This window comes from Chrysemys picta, chromosome 1, assembly GCF_011386835.1.
Source record: "Chrysemys picta bellii isolate R12L10 chromosome 1, ASM1138683v2, whole genome shotgun sequence".
Classification (NCBI taxonomy): domain Eukaryota; kingdom Metazoa; phylum Chordata; order Testudines; family Emydidae; genus Chrysemys; species Chrysemys picta.
Window position 1 is genome coordinate 134,979,468 of NC_088791.1, and position 21,820 is coordinate 135,001,287.

A 21,820-nucleotide genomic window follows, 5' to 3' on the forward strand; every position below is an offset into this window, starting at 1 on the left:
TGTGGGGAAGGGGCGACGGGCCCCGGGGTGAGAGGGATGGGGGGGGTTGTGGGGAAGGGGCGACGGGCCCCGGGGTGAGAGGGATGGGGGGGGTTGTGGGGAAGGGGCGACGGGCCCCGGGGTGAGAGGGATGGGGGGGGTTGTGGGGAAGGGGCGACGGGCCCCGGGGTGAGAGGGATGGGGGGGGTTGTGGGGAAGGGGCGACGGGCCCCGGGGTGAGAGGGATGGGGGGGTTGTGGGGAAGGGGCGACGGGCCCCGGGGTGAGAGGGATGGGGGGGGTTGTGGGGAAGGGGCGACGGGCCCCGGGGTGAGAGGGATGGGGGGGGTTGTGGGGAAGGGGCGACGGGCCCCGGGGTGAGAGGGATGGGGTGGGGGTTGTGGGATGGGGCGACGGGCCCCAGGGTGAGAGGGATGGGGGGGGTTGTGGGAAGGGCGACGGGCCCCAGGGTGAGAGGGATGGGGGGGGTTGTGGGGAAGGGCGACGGGCCCCAGGGTGAGAGGGATGGGGGGGGTTGTGGGGCAGGGGCTATGGGCCCCAGGGTGAGAGGGATGGGGGGGGTTGTGGGGCAGGGGCTATGGGCCCCAGGGTGAGAGGGATGGGGTGGGGGTTGTGGGACGGGGCGACGGGCCCCAGGGTGAGAGGGATGGGGTGGGGGTTGTGGGACGGGGCGACGGGCCCCAGGGTGAGAGGGAAGATGGGGGAGTAGGGGAGGGGTCAGTCAGGTTCTGTGGTAGGCAGGCGGGGGCGGGGGGTGTGGCCTTTCCCACAAAGCCCGCCTCCCACAACTATAATTTGCATATGACCACTCCCCTCCCCCTACTGTGACCCCGCCCCTCTCCCTCTTTCATCTGTGGCAGTAGCCCCGCCCCCACTGCTGCTGACGTTAGCGGAAGGAAGCGCCCAGCTTGGGGCAGTGACGTTGTGGAGCGGCGGGGCCCGGCCCCGGCCCGAGGCCGGCAGCATGTGGGGGGCGGCCGATGCGGTGAGTGCGACGGGGGCGGCGCTTCCCGCCCGGCCCCTCCCCCCCGGCTCGCGCTAGGGACTCGCTCGCTCGCCCGCGGCCCAGCGACAGCAGCCCCCGCCCGGGGAGAAACGCCCCGGCCCCCGAGCCGGTCCGGCTCCGCCCCGCTGCGGGCAGCCCCACATCCCGGCAGTGCGGGGCAGACCCGTGTCGGGCTGGGGGGCGGGCGCTGTTTGTGGGGGAGGGGGGTGTAGGATTTATACCCCCCTCCCCCCAGGCAGCGCGGCCAGGCCAGCAAAGGGCAGGAAGTGACGCTCCCAGCGAGCAGGGGGAGCTGCAAGGGGGGACATGAGAACTGGGTCAGACCAATGGTCCGTCTAGCCCAGAGTCCTGTCTTCCCACAGTGACCAGTGCCAGGTGCATCACTGGGCAATTATGGCATGATCCATCCCTTGTCCTCAGCTCCCTGTTCTTTTTTGAACCTTGTTATACTTTTGGCCTCCACAACATCCCCTGATAACAAGTTCTACAGGTTGGGCCTTGCATGAAGAAATACTTCCTTTTGTATGTTTTAAATCTGCTGCCTGTTAATGTCATTGGGTGACCCCTGGTTCTTGTGTTCTGTGAAGGGCTAAATAATGCTTCCTTATTTACTTTCTCCACACCATTCTTTTCCTAGGGTTTTTTTTATATCTTCTGACTTTAGCTCATATGCTTTATGCATCCCCAGTGCACTGGCCAAAAAACCCCACCTCAATTCAAAATTGCTTCTACAGATCTTTTGAGAAACCTTCCCTCGAACTACACTCTCCCATTCTTCCTTTAAAACAGGAGTCTTCCCATGTAACCCATCAGGGCCGGCTTCAGGCACCAGCTTAACAAGCAGGTGCTTGGGGCGGCCAAGGGAGAGGGGCAGCATCTGCGGCAATTCGGGGGCGGCAAGTCCCTCACTCCCTCTAGGAGCGAAGGACCTGCCGCTGAACTGCCGCCGCCGATCGCAGCTTTTTTTTTTTTTTTTTTTTGCTTGGGGCGGCAGAAATGCTGGAGCCGGCCCTGTAACCCATTCCCTAAGAAAAGGTCAGACTGCTATTATTATTATTATCTGTTTGTATTGCGGTAGCTGTCATGAGCCCCATTGTGCTTGGTGCTATGCAAACAAAGAACAAAAAGACAGTCCCTATCCCATGATGACCGGAGACAACAGCTGGACTATTGATTTGGTTATTTAACTGGTTTTGGTAGGAAAGCTTTCGCAAAGAGGCAGATCTAGGTGGTTAAGCTCCAGGTTAGTCTGAATTCCTCTTGGCGCTCTTTCTATAACTCTCAGATGAGAGCACTATATTTCTGCAGTTCGTCTCGTGAGCTGCATTGTCCCACAGGTGTGCAGCTGTCTTGTCGGGGCATGGATGGAGATGTGATCACAACTGTAGCTGGTTTCGAGTCCACTAATGACCTTTAAGCACAGTGCCAAGGCCTTGAACCGACACTGGAAATGTGCTGGGAGGACAGTGGTGATGTATATGAGGTTGTCCATTCCAGTTAGGAGGTGAGCAGCTGCATTGTAAAGAATTTGGGGAAGGCATTCTTTTCATGTTAGCTCCCAGATAAAGTGGATTACCGTAATCCAGTCTGTAAGTAACATACATATCACTGTGACCAAATCTTTATCAGGGACCAAGGAGCGAACTGAAAGAGAAGACTTGCCTTTCCCACCAATGTTACTTGGTGATTTAGCATCCATGATGAATCATACAGGACCCTGAGACTTCATACCTTGTTGACAAATGAGGGGGCTGTGGAGATGCCCTCTGTGGATATGTCTACATTGCAATGTAAACCCAGGATTAGTGGGACTCAAGTCAGGCTTGAGTGTCTACATTGTATTTTAACCCTAGGTTAAGTATTTTCTGACCCATGTTTGAACTTAGGTGCTCTGGTGTCCACACTGCAGTGTACAGACCTGAGTCAAAGTAATCATATCCCACAATCCCTAGTGCCACACAACTGAAATGTGGCTACTCTAGCCATAGGACTGAGGTGCACTGTGGGAATACATTACTGCCTGCCCTGTACATTACCAAGAAGCAGCTTGCTTTGCAGAAGGCTTGATCGGTTCACTCTCCGTTGCAAACTAAGGAGGCTCTCTGATAGTATGCTTGCGGATTGGTGATCAGAACAGAATGGATTAACGCTGACTTGAACTGCAGCAGTTTGAAATGAGGGTATGGCTTCCATTTTCAATAGAGTGGATTGCAGATTGTTGGGATAGAGAGGACTAAGGAAGTTGTCCCATGGAATAGTGGAATACTTTCGGATGACTCCCGGGATCTGAATCAAGCAGGGCTGCATCTATACTGCAAAGCAGTGGGGCTCGGACCCTGGCTCCCAGCTTGATTCAAACTTGGACCCTGTGTCCTGCCTTGATTTGAGGTTGAACCCTCCAGCCCTGCAGGGTCCTGGGACCATGGGTCTGAGCCCTGGGTTAGCACAGTTACAGTGTAGACGCAGGGGGGGTTAGCCTTGAGCCCAGGCTCAAGCATGAGCTTGTATTGTATTGTAGACTTACCCTGTAGGTATGTCTACACAACAAAATTAGGTCGAATTTATAGAAGTCGATTTTTTTTTAAAGAAGCTATTTTATACAGTTGATTGTGTGTGTCCCCCATAAGCGCATTAAGTCGGCGGACTGCGTCCACAGTACCAAGGCTAGTGTCAACTTTCGGAGCGTTGCACTGTGGGTAGCTATCCCACAGTTCCCGCAGTCTCCGCCACCCATTGGAATTCTGGGTTGAGCTCCCAATGCCTGATGGGTGGTTTTGGGTACATATCGTCAGTCGCCCCTCCCTCCGTGAAAGCAATGGCAGACAATCGTTTCACGCCTTTTTTTTGTGCGGGCACCATACTGCTTTCAGCAGACAGTGCAGTAGGAATGCTAACCGTCGTCATCGAACGACCGCTTCTGCTGCCACTCTGCTCTCCTGCTCTGGCCGCAGATGGTGCAATAGGTCGGAAAAACTGGTCTTCCAACCACCGCTTCCACTGCCACTCTGCTCTCCTGCAGATGCCATACCACGGCAAGCATGGAGCCTGCTCAGATCACTGCGGCAGTTATGAGCATTGTAAACACCTCGCGCATTATTCTGCAGGATGTTCAGAACCAGAACCTGCAAAAGCAGGCGAGGAGGCGACGGCAGCGTGGTGACGAGAGTGATGAGGACATGGACACAGACTTCTCTCAAAGTACGGGCCCCGGCAATTTGGACATCCTGGTGGCAATGGGGCAGGCTCATGCCATGGAATGCTGATTCTGGGCCTGGGAAACAAGCACAGACTGGTGGGACCGCATAATGTTGCAGGTCTGGGATGATTCCCAGTGGCTGCGAAACTTTTGCATGCATAAGGGCACTTTCATGGAACTTTGTGACTTGCTTTCCCCTGCCCTGAAGCGCAAGAATACCAAGATGAGAGCAGCCCTCACAGTTGAGAAGCGAGTGGCGATAGCCCTGTGGAAGCTTGCAACGCCAGACAGCTACCGGTCAGTCGGGAATCAATTTGGAGTGGGCAAATCTACTGTGGGGGCTGCTGTAATCCAAGTAGCCAACACAATCACTGAGCTGCTGCTATCAAGGGTAGTGACTCTGGGAAATGTGCAGGTCGTAATGGATTGTTTTGCTGCAATGGGATTCCCTAACTGTGGTGGAGCGATAGACGGAACGCATATCCCTATCTTGGGACTGGATAGGGTGACTAGATGTCCCGATTTTATAGGGTCAGTCCCAATTTTTGGGTCTTTTTCTTATATAGGCTCCTATTACCCCCCACCCCCTGTCCCGATTTTTCACACTTGCTGTCTGGTCACCCTAGGACCGGACCACCTTGGCAGACAGTACATAAACTGCAATGGTGCTGCAAGCACTGGTGGATCACAAGGGACATTTCACCAACATCAACGTGGGATGGCCAGGAAAGGTACATGACGCTCACATCTTCAGGAACTCTGGTCTGTTCGAACAGCTGCAGGAAGGGACTTACTTCCCAGACCAGAAAATAACCATTGGGGGGATGTTGAAATGCCTATAGTTATCCTTGGGGACCCAGCCTACCCCTTAATGCCGTGGCTCAGGAGGCCATACACAGGCACCCTGTAGTAAGGAGCAGTTCAACTATAGGCTGAGCAAGTGCAGAATGGTTGTAGAATGTGCATTTGGATGTTTAAAAGCGCGCTGGCGCAGTTTACTGACTCGGTTAGACCTCAGCGAAACCAATATTCCCATTGTTATTGCTGCTTGCTGTGTGCTCCACAATATCTGTGAGAGTAAGGGGAAAACGATTATGGCAAGGTGGGAGGTTGAGGCAAATCGCTTGGCCGCTGATTACGTGCAGCCAGACACCAGGGCGGTTAGAAGAGCACAGCAGGGCGCGCTGCGCATCAGAGAAGCTTTGAAAACCAGCTTTATGACTGGCCAGGCTACGGTGTGAGAGTTCTGATTGTTTCTCCTTGATGAAAACCCACCCCCTTGGTTCACTCTACTTCACTGTAAGCCAACCGCCCTTCTCCCTTTGATCGCTGCTTGCAGAGGCAGTAAAGTCATTGTTGTTTCAAAATCATGCATTCTTTATTAATTCATCACACAAATAGGGGGATAACTGCCAAGGTAGCCTGGGAGGGGTAGGGGAGGAGGGAAGCACCGGGTCGGGTGAGGGAGGAGGGAAGGATAAGGCCACACTGCACTTCAAAACTTACTGAATGCCAGCCTTCTGTTGCTTGGGCAGTCCTCTGGGGTGGAGTGGTTGGATGCCCGGAGGCCCCCTCTCCCGCCCCCGCCCCTCCCCCCCCCGCATTCTTGGGCGTCTGGGTGAGGAGGCTATGGAACTTGTAGAGGAGGGTGGGCCGTTACACAGGGGCTGCAACGGCAATCTGTGCTCCTGCTGCCTTTCCTGCAGTTCAACCATACGCCGGAGCATATCAGTTTGATCCTCCAGTAGCCTCAGCATTGCATCCTGCCTCCTCTCCTCTTGCTCCCGCCACCTCTCCTCTTGCTCATCCCTCCTATCCTCGCGTTCATTTTCTGCTTTCCTGGACTCTGCCATTGTTTGCCTCCACACAGTCTGCTGAGCTCTTTCAGTGCGGGAGGTCTGCATGAGCTCAGAGAACATTTCATCGCAAGTGCGGTGTTTGTTTTTTTTTGCCTTCTTATCTGCGCTAGCCTCTGGGATGGAGATGATGGGGGAGCATTGAAACATTTGCAGCTGCTGGAGGGAAAAAAGGGAGAGTATTCTTTAAAAAGACACATTTTAGAGAACAAGGGGTAGACTCTTTCACGGTGAACCAAGCTGTTAACATTACATAGCACATGTGCTTTTGGTACAAGGTTACATTTTGCCTCTTATATTGAGGGCCTGCCGGTTTTTGGAGGGGCTGCGGTTTTTGGGTTAACGTGCACCACAACTAACCCCCCCCCCACACACACACCCAATTCTCTGGGATGATCGCTTCACCCCTCCCCCCCACCGCATGGCTAACAGCAGGGATGATTTCTTTTCAGCCACAGGCACACAGTCTAGCAGGAACGGCCACCTCTGAATGTCCCCTTAATATAATTCCCCTCTTTCAACCAGGTAACCATGAATGATATCACTCTCCTGAGAATAACACAGAGAGAGAAAGAACGGATGTTGCTTGAATGCATTCCAGTAGCTGTACTGGCTGCGAATGCATCCCAAGTCTTCAGGTCCAATTAATCATTAAACATGCTTGCTTTTAAACCAAGTATTATATTTACAAAGGTACAATCACCAGAGGTGCCTTCTCCGCCTTCAAGGTCCGGGAGCCCACCTTGGGAAGGTATTGGCTCCAGGATGATAAACAGTTCCTGGCTGTCGGGGAGAATGGTTTCTCCACTTGCCTACTGTATGCTACCCTCCTCCTCCTCATCATCATCATCTTCCTCATCCCCAAAATCCTCATCCCTGTTGCGTAAGACTCCTCCCTTTCAGGAGTCCATGAACAGGAGTGGGTAGTGGTGGGGGCATCCCCTAGAATGGCATGCAGCTCATCATAGAAAAGGCATGTCTGGGGGTCTGACCTGGAGCAGCTGTTTGCCTCTTTGGTTTTTTGATAGGCTTGCCTGAGCTCCTTAAGTTTCACGTGGCACTGCTGCAGTCCCTGTTATAGCCTCTGTCCTTCATGCCCTTGGAGATTTTTTTCAAATATTTTGGCATTTCGTCTTTTGGAACGGAGTTCTGATAGCACAGATTCATCTCCCCATATAGCGATCAGATCCAGTACCTCCCGTTCGGGCCATTCTGGAGCTCTTTTGCGATTCTGGGACTCCATGGTCACTTCTGCTGATGAGCTCTGCACGGTCACCTGTGCTGATCAGCTTGCCACGCTGGCCAAACAGGAAATTAAATTCAAAAGTTCGCGGGGCTTTTCCTGTCTACCTGGCCAGTGCATCTGAGTTGAGAGTGCTGTCCAGAGCGGTCACAATGGAGCACTCTGGGATAGCTCCCGGAGGCCAATACCATCGACTTGTGTCCACACTACCCCAAATTTGACCTGGCGATGTCGATTTCAGCGCTAATCCCCTCGTCAGTGAGGAGTACAGAAATCGATTTTAAGAGCCCTTTAAGTCGACAAAAATGGCTTCGTTGTGTGGACGGGCGCAGGGTTAAATCGATGTAACGCTGCTAAATTCGACCTAAACTCGTAGTGTAGACCAGGGCTGTGAAACACGATGACAGCGAGTTCCTCAGAGGATATTCCCCTTTCAACCAGTATTTCTTGATTTTGCTCTGATTTAATCTGAGTCCACTATATTTCATCTTGCAAGCATTGTGACATCCTGGTTATATCTTAGAAAACGAGACACACAACTGTGGTTTCAACTGTGTTGAAAGTTAATGAGTCTTTATTGAGTTGTAGCCTTCACCCATTGCAATGCAAAAGTTTGGGGTTTTTTAAACCACCACTAAGGATTTTATCTCTGTGCTGTGACCTCAGAGTTGATTGTGAGGTATCCAAGATGTTAACCATGGTCATGTGATTTTGGAGTTTGGTTGGCACTAGAATTTAAATATTTTTGTATAGAAATAGGAGTTTGGGAAGGTCATCTGAATTGAGTATGTACTTTTCAAACACTGGATAGGCTATTGCATTTTTCAGGGAGGATGGCATGTTCTCTTCTCTGAAGGATGCATTTATTATTTATAAATTTTACAGTTACTTTTCACTAGCTTTCGCAAGCCAAGAAAGGGTATATATCACCTTTGCATGCAGTGGGTTAAATGTTTGTAAGGGCTTCCAGGCATGTCATTGTGTGTGAAGGATTCTGTTAGGGGAGGGTGTGACAGTTAATGTTGTGTGGTTCAGTTCCAGATTTTCAGCCTTCGCAAGTCTTCTCGTTGATGATTTCTGCAAAGTAGAATGAATGCTCTGCCAGTGGTTGGTGCTTGAGTACAATGTTTGGATTAATGGTAAAACAGATTCTTTCAATCTTATTCCACATCATCAAATTAAGTTGTCAATTCCTGTGACTGTTTGTTCTTTTTTATGCTACCAACACTTTTAAAGTCTCTTACTGATATCTCTCTGTAACTACGCTTAATGATTAAAATACCACTTCTGTTATACTGGAGATAAAGCGCTGATTCTGTTGCAGTGAAAAAAATTAGGACTGTAAGTTCTTGTCCCCAGATTCCCTAACAGATGTTGTAAGTACTGTTGTTTGGAGACTTACAAATTTTACTGGCATATCTAGCAGACTAAGATGTCTGTCAAATATGTTTACAAATAAAACAGAAAAGTTCAAATATGCTAGCTGTAAATATACCTAAATTCAAGAGCACTGAATTAGTTTTCTTTCAACTTATCTAATGACATCTGTGGTACAAACCAGTCCAAATTTGACATGTCTAGCCTCATCCATTTTAGAGTTATCCAAGCACAATATTTCTGATACATCTGTATGGAGAAAACATGTTCTGTTCTCCCTCCCCTCCTTCTTTAATCCCCTCCCTCCCCCCCATAAAAAAATAGCTTATGTTGTTTGCCCCATCCTCCCTCCTTCAGGTATCCCCCTCCCCCTCCTCCCCATATATATTTTAAAAAATAGTTTAACAGATTAGGGTCAACTGAAAAAGAGGTTGTTAAAATGAAAGCTGGAATTCAACCTTAACTTCAGACAAGACCAAGGAAATGCCTGTTAGCTGATAAAAACAGTTGGAACAATAATCTGATGATTACATGTCCCTCAGTAGGAAAATGTTCACTGTTTGTGATAACGTGTTCACAGTCTGAGGGTATTGCTAGAACCCCATGTGCTTTTGGGTGCCTAAGGCCTTGGCTACACTTGCAGCTGTACAGCGCTGTGAGGTAAACCTGTCTTCGTACAGCTGAGTAGGGAAAAGCGCTGCAGTCTGTCCACACTGACAGCTGCCAGCGCAGTGGTTTGGCCACACTTGTAACATTTGCAGCTGTGTTGGGAACGGTGCATTATGGGCAGCTATCCCAGCATTCATGTGGCTGCAACGTGCTTTTCAAAACGGGGGGGTGCGGTGGATTGTGACAGGGAGTGTGGGGGGAGAGAGAGTGCTTTTTGGAGCATGTCAGCTCTCTATTTTGCAAGTTCCGAACTCCCGGCCCCCTGCTCATTCGTTTACTTACTTAAAGCAAGCTGCAAATTGTTTGCTTTTCTCTGCAGTAGAGCTTTGAAACCGGCACTTCCTCATTCCTGCAGCCAGTCACAACAATGGAGAGGACTGGCCACTTGACAAGGTGATTAGTACAGCCCTGCAAGCTTTTACACTCACACCTGTGAGTCGTAGCCACTCCGCTGCAGCTGTTATTCCTCTCGGAGATGTGGAGTACCTGCAGCGGTGTACCCAGAGAGATACAGCGCTGCAAGTGCCCTGCCAGTGTGGACGGGGAGTGAGTTACAGCGCTGGGGGAGGCTTTACAGCGCTGTAACTTGCAAGTGTAGCCAAGGCCTAAGTAGCAGCAGTGACCAGAAGCAGTACTTCTTTGTGTGTGCTTGGCTAGAAGGTTGTGACCTTTTCTTTGGACTCTGCTGCTGCTATCTGTGCCTCAAGATTAGATTACTTTAACCAGCTTCTTGGTGGGACTAAATTTTGGAGACTATTCAAATCTTCACCTTGCTTGTTGGTGTGGATTGATTTAAATCAGAAAGACGGAAACCTTGATTTAAGTAATCAATTTTAATCTTGATTTGTGTTTATACTTTTTAGTTATTTTCCTGAGGAAAGGTTGATTCGCATTGGTTGGTAACTACTGCCACTAAATACAGCCTTTACACTAAATGTGGTACTGTTTTTTGCTAACTTGAAGGATATATTGTATCTATACACATTTACTTAAGCAATTTATATAGCTTAATTGACATTTTATTCAGATTCTTAATTTTTATATTTATATTATGATAGAAAATGGTGAATGATACATTTCTTATTTACTAGTTAATTTACTTTTAATTTGCATCAAGCTCTATTTGAATGGAAATTGGGTCAATTAAAATGTACAAAACCAGCATTTTAAAATTATTTATGAGTTAAATAAAACTACCTTAATGTGCTGGATAGATATGGGGAAAAAAAGTTTATCAAAGCATGTTTTGCATCTAAAACTAAAACAAAGGCAGTATTATCTGCAGTTAGTGGATTGATCAGATTGTTTCTGGTCACCATGTCCTTTAGGGTTTTAGAACTAGTAGATCTCATCCTCTCACACTTAACTTTTATTCACAGAGTGGGAGGAAAAAAAACAAGCTTTCCTGATTTGTCAACTGCCATTGGCTCCTTAACTGTGAATGAACTAGTCATTGAACTGAATTAGTTGAATAAACTGAAAGTAAGAAAATATTTTCTCTGTACCTGTGAAAGAGGCTACTGCTGTCAAAAGCTAATTTAGCACTTCAACAAACTAAAGTCTTGAAAAATCAGATTTTTTTTTTTTAAATCCTGGGTGTTTATTCATCCAGTTGCTTGTTCAGCAGAGCTTCTTAGAGGGAATATATTACACCTGTGCTGTATGGTTTGGATTGGAGTCTGTCTGTTGCCCAATGAAATTTAAGAGCCCGGTTTTAATCAAAAGGCTCTAAATGGTTTGGGTCCTAGTTTCTGAAGAAAGTTTCCCTCTCGTTGTCTGGTAGTACAGCAGGTGAGATCTGTGGAGGTGCTTGAGCTAGCAATACCCAGGTATAACTGGAATGGGGTGCTGGTAGGGCTTTCAACTCCGGAACTCACTCACTATCTTTCCTTAGTTGGACACAGCCTGAGTCTGTTGACCTTGTAGGCATTCTGAAGGCCTGTATGTTTTTTTTCAGGCATTTGAGAAAGGCCTGGATGAGAAGAGTTTAAGCCAGTTTATGGGGTACTGTTTATTAAACTAGACAGATAGAAGAGTGAGGAAGTGTCTAAGGGGGCCTGATCTCCAGGGTATTGTACCTGCCTTTCTTGCCCCATATAGTAACTTTTTAAAAGTCAGATTTTTTTTTTCAAATAAGAGTTGTATATTAATTAAAAAAAAATCAAGACAAACTAGTGTTTCTGAAATAACAGATTTCTATAAATAATGGATTTTCACAGAAGATATTTTTTGTGGCTATTTCAGGAAATGCTTCAAAGAGCATCAGAAGAATTCTCTCCAAAGATGGAGATTCCTGAGGAGGAGATGGATACAACTGATACCCAATGGGGCTGGTTTTACTTGGCTGAATGTGGCAAATGGCATATGTTTCAGGTATCTAAACATTGGATTATGTTATCTGTGATAACTTCCACACTTCAAATGTACTGTATTTAAACTTGTCCTTTCTGGTTTGTTTTGAAGACTGATTCAAACACTCAGTGTTCAGTTAGCAGTGAAGACATTGAAAGGAGCTTCAAAATGAATCCAGAAGGCTCTGTTTCTTTTACTACTGCAAAATTTAACTACAAGTTAGACTTTTCAGGTATGTCTTTCTCTAACAATAAAGTATTTATATATTTTTAGGTTTCTCATGACAAGAGTTGACCAGTGCATCTTACATGCTGTTGGCCTCAAGTATCTCTTTTATTGTAGTGCAAAAAAGCACAATTGGGAAGGCCTTCTTTATATGAATGTACATTTGACATTTTATGGAGACAGTTATGTGGTTCAGCCTTCTAGCTTTGTTACTGTAAGTAGCATACCCTGTCCAGTAACACTGGTGTTTGTCCTGTCTCCTCTCACTTGAGATATAAGTGGTGCTGTACCGTATACTCAGAGAAATGGGAACACCAAAAGTTTGTTTTCTTCTAAATATTCAAGCAGCAAGTGTTGAAGAAAACGATTTTCTGTCTTCACAAACTCTATATAAGTAATGTTGATAAAGTGACAATATAATTCAACTGGCAGATACTTCAACAATCCAACTCTGATATGTTCATCAGAGCATCAGATATCATTTTCTAGAAAATGACTTTATGTAAAGATCTCATATATTCATATTGTATGGACTCTTTATCACAGGTTACTGATGGTTTCCAGTGTAGTTACTATGTAGTTAATTTTAAATACGTTTTATTATGTAGAAAGTTGCAATGTAATGGCTTCTCATTCTGAATATTTCAAATATTGCACTTATAGTTTCATCTGTATTTTCATATTAAACTGACCAAAGGCCTGTCATGCTCACGTGATGTGGATGTTCTGTTTTGGGATAGCAGTCTCTCTATTCTGATCTTACCCTACAGTTGTAGGGTAATACAGTGGTGGACTATATGAAAATATGTACATTCATGCAGAATTTTGTATTTTGTTAAATACTTTTTCAAATAGCTTCTTTAGAGTTTACTTTTAAAAAACAGATTTTGTAAACTATATTTAAATCTTGAATCTTTGCTTAAAAATGCTAAAGGCAGCTGTTAAGCATAACATAATTTTCACCATACTGTTAATATAGTATCACTTTTATATTTAAATGTGGTACAAAGATGTTAGCTTCTGCACTGCATTAAAATTAGCATTTAGATGCAGAAGTCTAGAGTGTAATCCTAGCCTTATTAAAATCAATGTGAGTTTTGTCATTGGCTTAAATGTGCCAGGATTTCACCACTAGTGAATATGCACTGTCTGTCTTAAGTACAGTACTTATTTAGTACTAATTCCCATGGTATGTGGGAGCTCTACTAATGTTTTTTGCATTCTAGTAGTAGTAGTGTTGGAGAATAATATTCTGAAATGCTTCTCTCAACACTTGAGACAATAATTTCTATTCAGCAACTCTAAAAATATCATTTTCTGGGTACTGTGCTATGTCCAAACACTTTACATTTCTGTAGATTGAATGTTTCTGGTACTCACTTAATTTTCATTTTATATACAGTGATGAAACAAACCAATCTGACTACTGGAAAACAGCGTCCAATAAAGCGAGCTCCCTTTTCTATCAGTGCTTTCAGGTAAGAACTAAAAGTGGTTCATTGTTGGTTCAGTTCATCATTCCTTTAGTAAGATGAACTAGAAACATTTTAAAATTTCTTCATTATTTTTTACCCTCCTCAAATTAAATCTGGGGACACAGATTGGAGCGGGAAAGCAAAAGAGGAGGAAATCTCTCCTTGCCCATTAAAAATAACTATCCACAGTTTGAATCCCCATTCAGGACCCAAGCGGTGTGTCAAATTATAGATTAGTGCAAAATTCTGTACAGAGTAGGAATCCTATTGGGGGAAGAGAAAAGTTTCAACTCTTGGGTGTGATTTAACTTATATTTTTGTGTTTTAAGTTATATCTGTGAAAATGAGGCTATCCCAATGCCTTCACACTGGGAGAATGTAAATACAGAGGAACCGTATCAGGTAAGAGCTATTATGACATGAAACATACATATGATGAAAGAACAATGGACTTCAGTGAAACTATACTAACCTCTCTTTTTCCAGCTTATTCCTTTGCAAAAACAAACAAATGAATATAATGAAGTTTCTAGTCTCTTTGGGAAAACAATGGATAGCAACCGAATTAAAAGAATTCAGAGAATTCAAAATCTAGACTTGTGGGAGTTTTTTTGCAGGTGAGATTATTTCTAAAACAAACACTGTACTAGGTCTGCTAATAGAATAAATCTCTTTTAAAGGCATGCAGCAGAAATAGTTAAATACATCTAATTATAAAACTGTTGGAATACTTATTGTGTGTCTGCACCCTTTCTGCATCTGGTCTCTTTCTTCTGTTCCCTGATTGGTCCTGCTCTTGTGTTTATAGTCATATATCAGCATTCCTATTAAAGAGCCTGATTTTTTTATGGATTTGGAATTTAATGATACTTCTGTAACAACCGTAAGCTAAAGATCACAAACTGCTTAAAACTTGAAAAGCAATGAGAAAATTGAAAAGCACTGTTGCAATAAAAATTTATTTTGGGCTGAAATTTGATATGCAGTTTCAAAGGTTTTATATTTAAATTTAAACTAAAGAAGAATTTTTTTTTTAAAGGCATGTAAAGCAATCTTTGTTTCAGATCAAATTTTTATTTTGGTCAGTAAGGTCAGCAGGTACAACTCAACATGCACATGGAGCAGATTTTTGGGCTACGAAGGTACCATTTTTACAAAATCCCTTTTCAGACTAGAACTGCACTTTAAATTGATTAAGCAGTGTTTCAATTTCCTGATTTACCAGTTGTGAAAAATACACTGTCTTTGATATAGAGGAAAAAGTAAAACCGCACAAATTGTAGATTGGCATTCACAGCCTTTGCCATTTACTGTTATAGTCTTAACATTCTTAGAATGTATCTGTTTTTTCTAGAGATGGGTCCAGATGCCTTTGAACTTTGAAGAAGTTCATATCCAAATCTGAATTTAACTTTGCAGCTATTTTTCAATTATTTAAAAAAAAAAGGTTTTGAAAGGCTTTATCAAAAGTTGTATTTGTCGGAAACAGGGAAACTGTCGCTGCAGTTGTTAGTCTCCTGGCGAAATTGACATTGAAAAATGTTTCTAATTTTGAATGGTTGTATGAATGGTTTCATGTGAATTCCTCCTTGGTTATTAAAGGAGTTGAATAGCTGAATGTCCCTAGCCCATGTTGCTAGAAAAATATTTTTTCCTGATGGACAGTAAGGTACCAGACTTGACCAGTTTCGTGATCATTTTTAATATATCAAATCTTTGAACAGTAAATAATCATCCAACTGGTAAAGAATGTGTGGCAACTTCAGAGAGCCCCCTCATCAACATATGGAAAGGAAGAGCACAAGCATAGCTACCTTGTCATGAAGGATAACATTGGGTTCCCTTCTAATCCTCTCTGTGTGAGCTGGCTGGTAGAGGTGACTACGGTCATTGTTCTCAGAAAGTATATGTAGTGGACCACAAGATATTGTTATGATGGAGTGAAGGGGTCACAACAGACTCCTTGTAAAATGAGCCTTCACAGGGTTGTATTCGTTGCATGTCTAGTGAGGCAAAACAAATACTCCTGATTTGTCAAGTTTCTCACCTTACCATCTTCTCTTTATGAATTTTAGTGTAGGGTGAAGTGTCTGTGTTGGATCCAGCTCTATGCAGCAAATCCAAGTTTAGTCTGTCAGTATTGCAGAAGCCATTGCTGGCTTTAGCGTTCCTGCTTTCTTTCCCACTAAATATTGTATGGGGGCAGGGTGAGTTAGGAGTTCTTGAGTTTTGTTCCCACCTCTTCTCTGATCAGTCTTTATTTAATATTTGCACTTCAGAAACATTATGTATTACATGGTTGCCCTTGGAAATGTCAATATGTACCTTTCTAGAAAGGGAACTTATAAAAAGTCAGCATGAAGATATATTGGACCATTATGACAATAAAATCAATAAGTAAAAAATGAAAAAATATTAAGGTGTTACATGGGCTTAAAAGGTGCTATGCTGTAGATGAAATTGTATGGTATATTGTATTTGAGAAACACCTTGTGATCATGTAATTGCACGCTTATAGTGAATATTTACAGAGAGAGGTGTCTTAAGATTGCATATTGAATCTTAATTTTCTCATTTCCTGGCTTATGAGTGATTAATTTTTGCAACTTTAGCCTTCTCTTAATGTATTGGTATGGAATGTATTTAAATATATAAATACATTCTACAGTTAAAAAGTTTATTTGCTTTGATTGGTGCTTTTGTACCAATCTTACTACTTTGAAGCTTGTATATCTAACAGTGTCCCTGTTGTAACAATTTATTGCTTTAAAGTGGATTTCTATAGAGGTATCTCTGAAGTTTTTCAATTTGTGGCATACTTCTATGAATAAGAATATCAAGAAATGATATTAGATCGCCACTGACTTCTGAGTTCGCAGTGCAGATTTGTGTTCTCTTTGATTTTCTACCTTTTGCTGAAAAAAGGACTTGATGGGCAGCAGGGACCACTGCACAATTAAGTGTGTGCTTTAAGAACGCCAAAGCTATGGCGTTCCCACTACCCCATTGGAAACATGAACTCAGGAATGGGAATCTGTTATTGTGTGCAGTATGATTATTACAGTATTGCAATATTACTGTGTGTGTTAATTGCAAAGTAATATACAGTATTAAAATTCCATACACAATGGAGTATAAAGGCGTGAGGGGAATCCTCTCGGTCCAGAAACTGCTTGCCCTTATTTTTCCACGGGGGGAAAACCTAAAGATTTGTATCAAAGTCACAAGGATGGCTGGCAATGGTCTCAGAGGCTCAGCTGCTTTCTGGGGTGAAATAACGTATTTGTGTGTCTGACCCAGTCATTTGGAGCAGATGAACCTCATCACTAAGATGCTGATTTCGTCATGGATATTTTTAGTAAAAGTCATGGAGTGGTCATGGGTAATAAACGAAAAGTCATGGAAGCCGTGACCTGTCCCTGACTTTAACTAAAATCATCCCTGACAAAAATGGGGAGGGAAGAGAGTCCAGCACCCTGCTCTTCCCCCCACCCCAAAGCAGCTGGGAGCTGCAGGTACTCCATTGCCCAGTGGCTGGGAGGGGTCCCCCACTGCCCTGCGGGGCTGGGAGCTGTGGGGGGAGGGGGTCCCGCAGTGGCAGGGGAGCTGTGGGGGGGAGGTTGAGGCCGATTCCCCACTCTGGCACTACAGAAGGTGGGGACCCGCAAGGATTCTAAAAATTAATACTGGCCACTCCAGGCTTGTATTGAACTCCCAAGGTTACAGCTTTTTTCTGACCTTGGATGGGTAGATGCTGCCACCACCCAAGTGCAAAACCCCTTTGAGAACCTAGGAAGGTGCACTTGGTAATTCCTCCCTGTGGGGTATCCTCAAGCCCTTTCACCCCACTGCTGGGGAAAAGCTGAGAAAGAAAAACAGAGGAAATTAGCTGTTGCCACCAGCTAATTAAATAACGTGCACAAACCTCTTAGGAACCAAAAATCCAATTCTGTTCTTAAAAAAACAAACAAAAAAAAAGGTACATTTTATTAAAAAACAAAACAAAGAAAATACATCTGGAAACTTAGGCTATTGCTAGATTTTAAAAAGAACAACTACCATCAAGAATAGTTTCTTGAGGTCCAGCTTAAAGGTTACAAGCAAAACAAAAGCATCTCAGGTTAGCACAGAGGAGTCCACAAGCCATAAAGAAATAAAAAGAGATAAACCTAATTGCGTCTTCCTAGACATTTCCTGATCTACTTACATATCTGGGGTTTCAAATGAGTAGTTTCTAGGTATGATACCGATGATTTTTCATATAGGGTGACCAGATGTCCCGATTTTATAGGGACAGTCCTATATTTGTGGCTTTTTTTTTTTATATGGGCTCCTATTACCGCCCCCCCCACCCCCCTCATCCCTGTCCCGATTTTTCACACTTGCTATCTGGTCAACCTATTTTCATACCTGGCCCCAAGCTTCTTACAGGATAGTTGCTGCCCTGTTTGCCTCTCCCCAGGAGAACAACCACAGACAGACAAAAGGGCAGTCTTGTTTCAATTTTTAAAAGTTCTAGCCTTCCCATTGGCTCTTTTGGCCAGGTGTCCACTTATTTCCTTTTACCTATGTACAGCAGTGAGACTTTTTAACCCTTTACAGGTAGAGCAATTAGAGAACAGCCACTAAGAGGGATTTTATAGCTACTGGCTGGTTGGCTACTTAGATGGTAGAACTTTAAGCTGTATTTGAGAAGCAGAATCAACTTTGGTCACTTCTCTCAAATTCAGCTGTTGCAGTATCATTTCTCCTCTCAGTTTCTGTCCAATTCCAATTTGATTACAAAACCTTTTGTAATGCTATGCTTTTTTTGTAGGAAAAAAGCTCAGCTAAAGAAGAGAAGAGGTGTCCCTACCATTAATGAACACATGTTATTTCATGGTACCAGCAATGAATTTGTAGAAGCAATATGCATTCATAACTTTGACTGGAGAATAAATGGTATGCATGCTGCTGTGTATGGAAAAGGTAAGCTGTAATGACTCTTTTAATACCACTCCATGTAACTTTTGAGTAATACACTTCTTTTGCTCTTCCCTCTCTAAACATATAATGGTATCCCACAAATGCATTTACCATACTGTGGTCTGTAGGGCATTTGCTGTTGGTCTGTGGAGGATTGTTTAATCTGTCTCTCTTCTTCCTGCTAAATGTGATAAAAAGACAGCTAAAATATATTAAGTAAGCAATTCCTGTAGTTACCACAGTTGGATATTATGCAGTAGGGTGGGGCAGAAGGGTAAGCCGGTCATGGGGCAATCTCCCAACTAAGATGTGGTTCACACTGAAAAAGCTTGAGAAGCACAGCACTAGTATAATTCTTATAAATTTTGCTGGATTGATTATGAATATAAAACTGAGAAATATGGCCTGATTCAGATCTTACACCATTTTGATGTAAGAAGGGATCGGAATCAGGCCCTCTAGATTTCATAATGAGACTGTTTTCATCGGGTATAATTTTTGCTGTTTGTTTTTTAAGGGACCTATTTTGCAAGAGATGCATCGTACTCCAGTCGTTTCTGCAAAGACGATATGAAGCATGGAGACACTTTTCAAATCCATGGTGTCAATCTGCAACATCATGTGTTCAGAACGTATAAAGTTATGTTTCTTGCTCGTGTTTTAACTGGAGACTATGTCATCGGAGATTCCAAATACATGAGACCTCCTTCAAAAGATGGGAGCTTTGTGAACTTATTCGACAGCTGCGTGGATAGTACTTGGAATCCAAAGATCTTTGTTATCTTTGATACCAACCAAATCTACCCTGAATATTTAATAGAGTTCTGTTAAGTTTTGCAAGGAGCCAAACTGAATATTAGGTTGGTTGTGATGGATGGTCAGTATGTCTTTGCGAAGGAAATATAACTTACAATTCTTTTTTAAATACACGGTGGTGAACAGGGATGGAGATGTGAAGGAAAATCTGGCTTACATCTGTAAAATCCTTTTGGCTTAAGGTTGGTTGTCCATCTGTTAGTCCTGTAAATAAACGTTGATGCTTTTCATATTTAGGGTTTATAAAAAAATTTAATATGGCTTAGCTGAGCCTTAATTAAATTGGACATGTAATGTCTTCAAAGAATTCTTACTGCTATACATTTTTTAAAATAATACATATGTATTTATCTATGTGTAAAATATATATTTATGCGTATGATACAGTATGTGTACAGATGAATAATCTTTTATAAAGATTTTATTTATAATTTTACAAAATGCAGGGGGCTTAATAGTTATTGGTATATTGCAGTATGTATTACTTGTAGATTGGAGTTTAAATCTACAGAACAATCCGTCTAGGGAAAGCAAAGGTGTGGAATCCTAGAATATCAGGGTTGGAAGGAACCTCAGGAGGTCATCTAGTCCAACCCCCTGCTCAAAGCAGGACCAATCCCCAGACAGATTTTTGCCCCAGATCCCTAAATGGCCCCCTCAGGGATTGAGCTCACAATCCTGGGTTTAGCAGGCAAAGGCTCAAACCACTGAGCTGAACCAGCTGCTAGGACTAAATCTAGTTCTCATTCTGCTTCAAGCAACCTTGCAATAATGCTGTGCAACCTGTAAGTTGAAGTCTGGTTGTGACAGAATAATATACCTGACAGCAGTTGTGGTCAGTAATTAGGTAGGTATTTAGCCCTCGAGTCCTCTGTTAGGATCTCTTATGTGATCTATAGAATTGTTGTTTAATAGTAAAATGTGTTTTTTGTCATCTCCCCTCCCTCCCTTTGAAAACGTGTGTGTATGTAGCCAGCTTCTGTTTGTATGCTACTGTGTTTCTATAGCTTGGCTGGAATTTTAAGATGCACTCAGTGTTGACATGACTCTACTTCCATTGAAGTTGATGGTAATACTCTATTGAATTCAATGGAAAAAAGAATTAAACCAAAATGAAGGGCTTCTAAAAATTCCATCCCTTAATTTTTCCCTATGTTTCATGACTGGTTTTAGTAATACTTGTATGTGCTGTTTTTATGTAAACCAAGTTTTCTTTCCATTTGCATAGATGCAGAGTATGGACTGTTTTTGCCAGGTAGAATCTGATTGGGGAGGAGAAGAGGGACCAGACGAAAGATCAGAAAGACCTAAACTCCCGAAGAAGGGGGACTGAGGTGTTAAATGAGTAAAAACACATTGGCCTTCCCTCATGAGACTGCCTCTTTGGATCCCTCCTCTTGGATTCTTGCCCTGTCACACAGACCTTAGATATACTCAAAGTTGTGTTAGCTTTCTGGCATGGGAGGGAGCATATTACTGCACATGCACAGCCTGGCATTATGACCCAGCTAATAGTCATGTATCCCCTCCTCCCTAAGTCCTTTATCTGTGTCTGTTCATGGACTCTTGCAGTCACACCACATGTTGGTTATTTGATTTTCTTTGAAATTTCTTGGAAACTTTTCCTTGACTTATCTTCTTCAGCTGTTCAGGGCAGGGACTGTGGCTTCCTTTGTGCTTGTACAGTACCTAGCACAATGGGCCTCCTGAGTGGGATCTCTGGGTGTTATTGCAATGATAACCAGTGATTGGTGCTATAGAACGGTAAACCTTCACTAATCCACAAGCCTTGTAATACACGCATGCACACACATTAAGGCGACATCTACACTGTGAGCTAGGTGTGTGTCCCCTGCTCATGTGTACATACTTGAGCTAGCATGAGTATAAATAGCAGTGTAGCTGTGCTAGCATGGGTAGCAGCCATGGAGGAATGACTAAGCCATCCCAGTGTGAGTATGTGTACACAAGCAGAGGGAATCACCCCTAGGTTGTAGTGAACCCTCACGACTTCTCATCAGAGACTTACTAGCAAATGCGGTAGGGTGTCCTCAGACTAAGTCCTCTTTATTTTTATAAAATATTCTACAATACATGTACTTGGACATTATGAAATTATAAGAAGTAAAAATAAAAAAAGTTGTACCCTTTTGTTTGTTCACTCACTAATTTCCAAAATCCAGTAATTATTTTCCTCACATTTATTAGACTCATCTCAAGCTCTTCAGCTGGTGGGGCTAAGATAGGTTCCTCTGGCACCTTGAAACGGTCTATAAAGAATGCCTGTGGTACCAGTTAAATCTGCTCACTCCCTTTCCTCTGGCTGTGACTCTTCAGCAATCTTTGTACCCAGCACCTTGGTACTGTCCCTTTTAGTGGCTTTGCCCTATTTGACACAAAGTGACCTATCTGTGAGCCCGGTACCAGAGTCCCCCTGGCTAGCTCATATGTCAGCAGTACGACTAGGCCTTCGGTCACTGAAATCACAGTACCATGTACAGCTGTTGAGACATCTGTGCCATCTACTTCCCCTATACAGGTAGAAAGGGTGCAGGAATGCTATAGTACAGTGGTCTCCAAAGTGGGGTGCGCGGCAGGAGGAGCGTTGTTGTTGGGTTTTTGTTTTTGTTTTTGGTTTTTT

At 43.8% G+C, this 21,820-nt stretch overlaps 1 protein-coding gene across 22 annotated transcripts; it reads left to right on the top strand.

Moving 5' to 3' along the window:
• The first annotated feature begins 834 nt into the window (after positions 1-834).
• Positions 835-21,329, top strand: PARP11 (poly(ADP-ribose) polymerase family member 11). Of its 22 annotated transcripts, XM_065571338.1 has the most exons (11): positions 908-984; positions 2,084-2,248; positions 2,343-2,509; positions 11,591-11,719; positions 11,810-11,930; positions 13,326-13,401; positions 13,728-13,800; positions 13,885-14,015; positions 18,215-18,366; positions 18,881-19,002; positions 20,408-21,329. In XM_065571338.1, exons 4-11 carry the CDS (start codon positions 11,594-11,596, stop codon positions 20,510-20,512), a joined length of 906 nt encoding a protein of 301 aa, XP_065427410.1. In that variant the 5' UTR covers positions 908-984; positions 2,084-2,248; positions 2,343-2,509; positions 11,591-11,593; the 3' UTR covers positions 20,513-21,329. The 22 variants fall into 22 exon arrangements, 15 of the variants coding, with proteins under 15 accessions (XP_065427336.1, XP_065427400.1, XP_065427354.1 ...); XR_010593442.1 differs by lacking the exons at positions 2,084-2,248; positions 2,343-2,509 and adding an exon at positions 8,336-8,439 and having other exon boundaries at positions 849-984; positions 18,881-19,361; XM_065571282.1 differs by lacking the exons at positions 2,084-2,248; positions 2,343-2,509 and adding an exon at positions 8,336-8,439 and having other exon boundaries at positions 849-984; positions 18,881-19,223.
• Positions 21,330-21,820: the final 491 nt, after the last annotated feature.

Coding starts and splice junctions, on each gene's coding strand:
- PARP11 (XM_065571238.1), top strand. CDS start 11,552: ATGGATTTTCACAGAAGATATTTTTTGTGGCTATTTCAGGAAATGCTT. Junction 13,402..13,727: donor TTTTCTATCAGTGCTTTCAG/GTAAGAACTAAA, acceptor TTGTGTTTTAAG/TTATATCTGTGAAAATGAGG. Junction 13,801..13,884: donor ATACAGAGGAACCGTATCAG/GTAAGAGCTATT, acceptor CTCTTTTTCCAG/CTTATTCCTTTGCAAAAACA.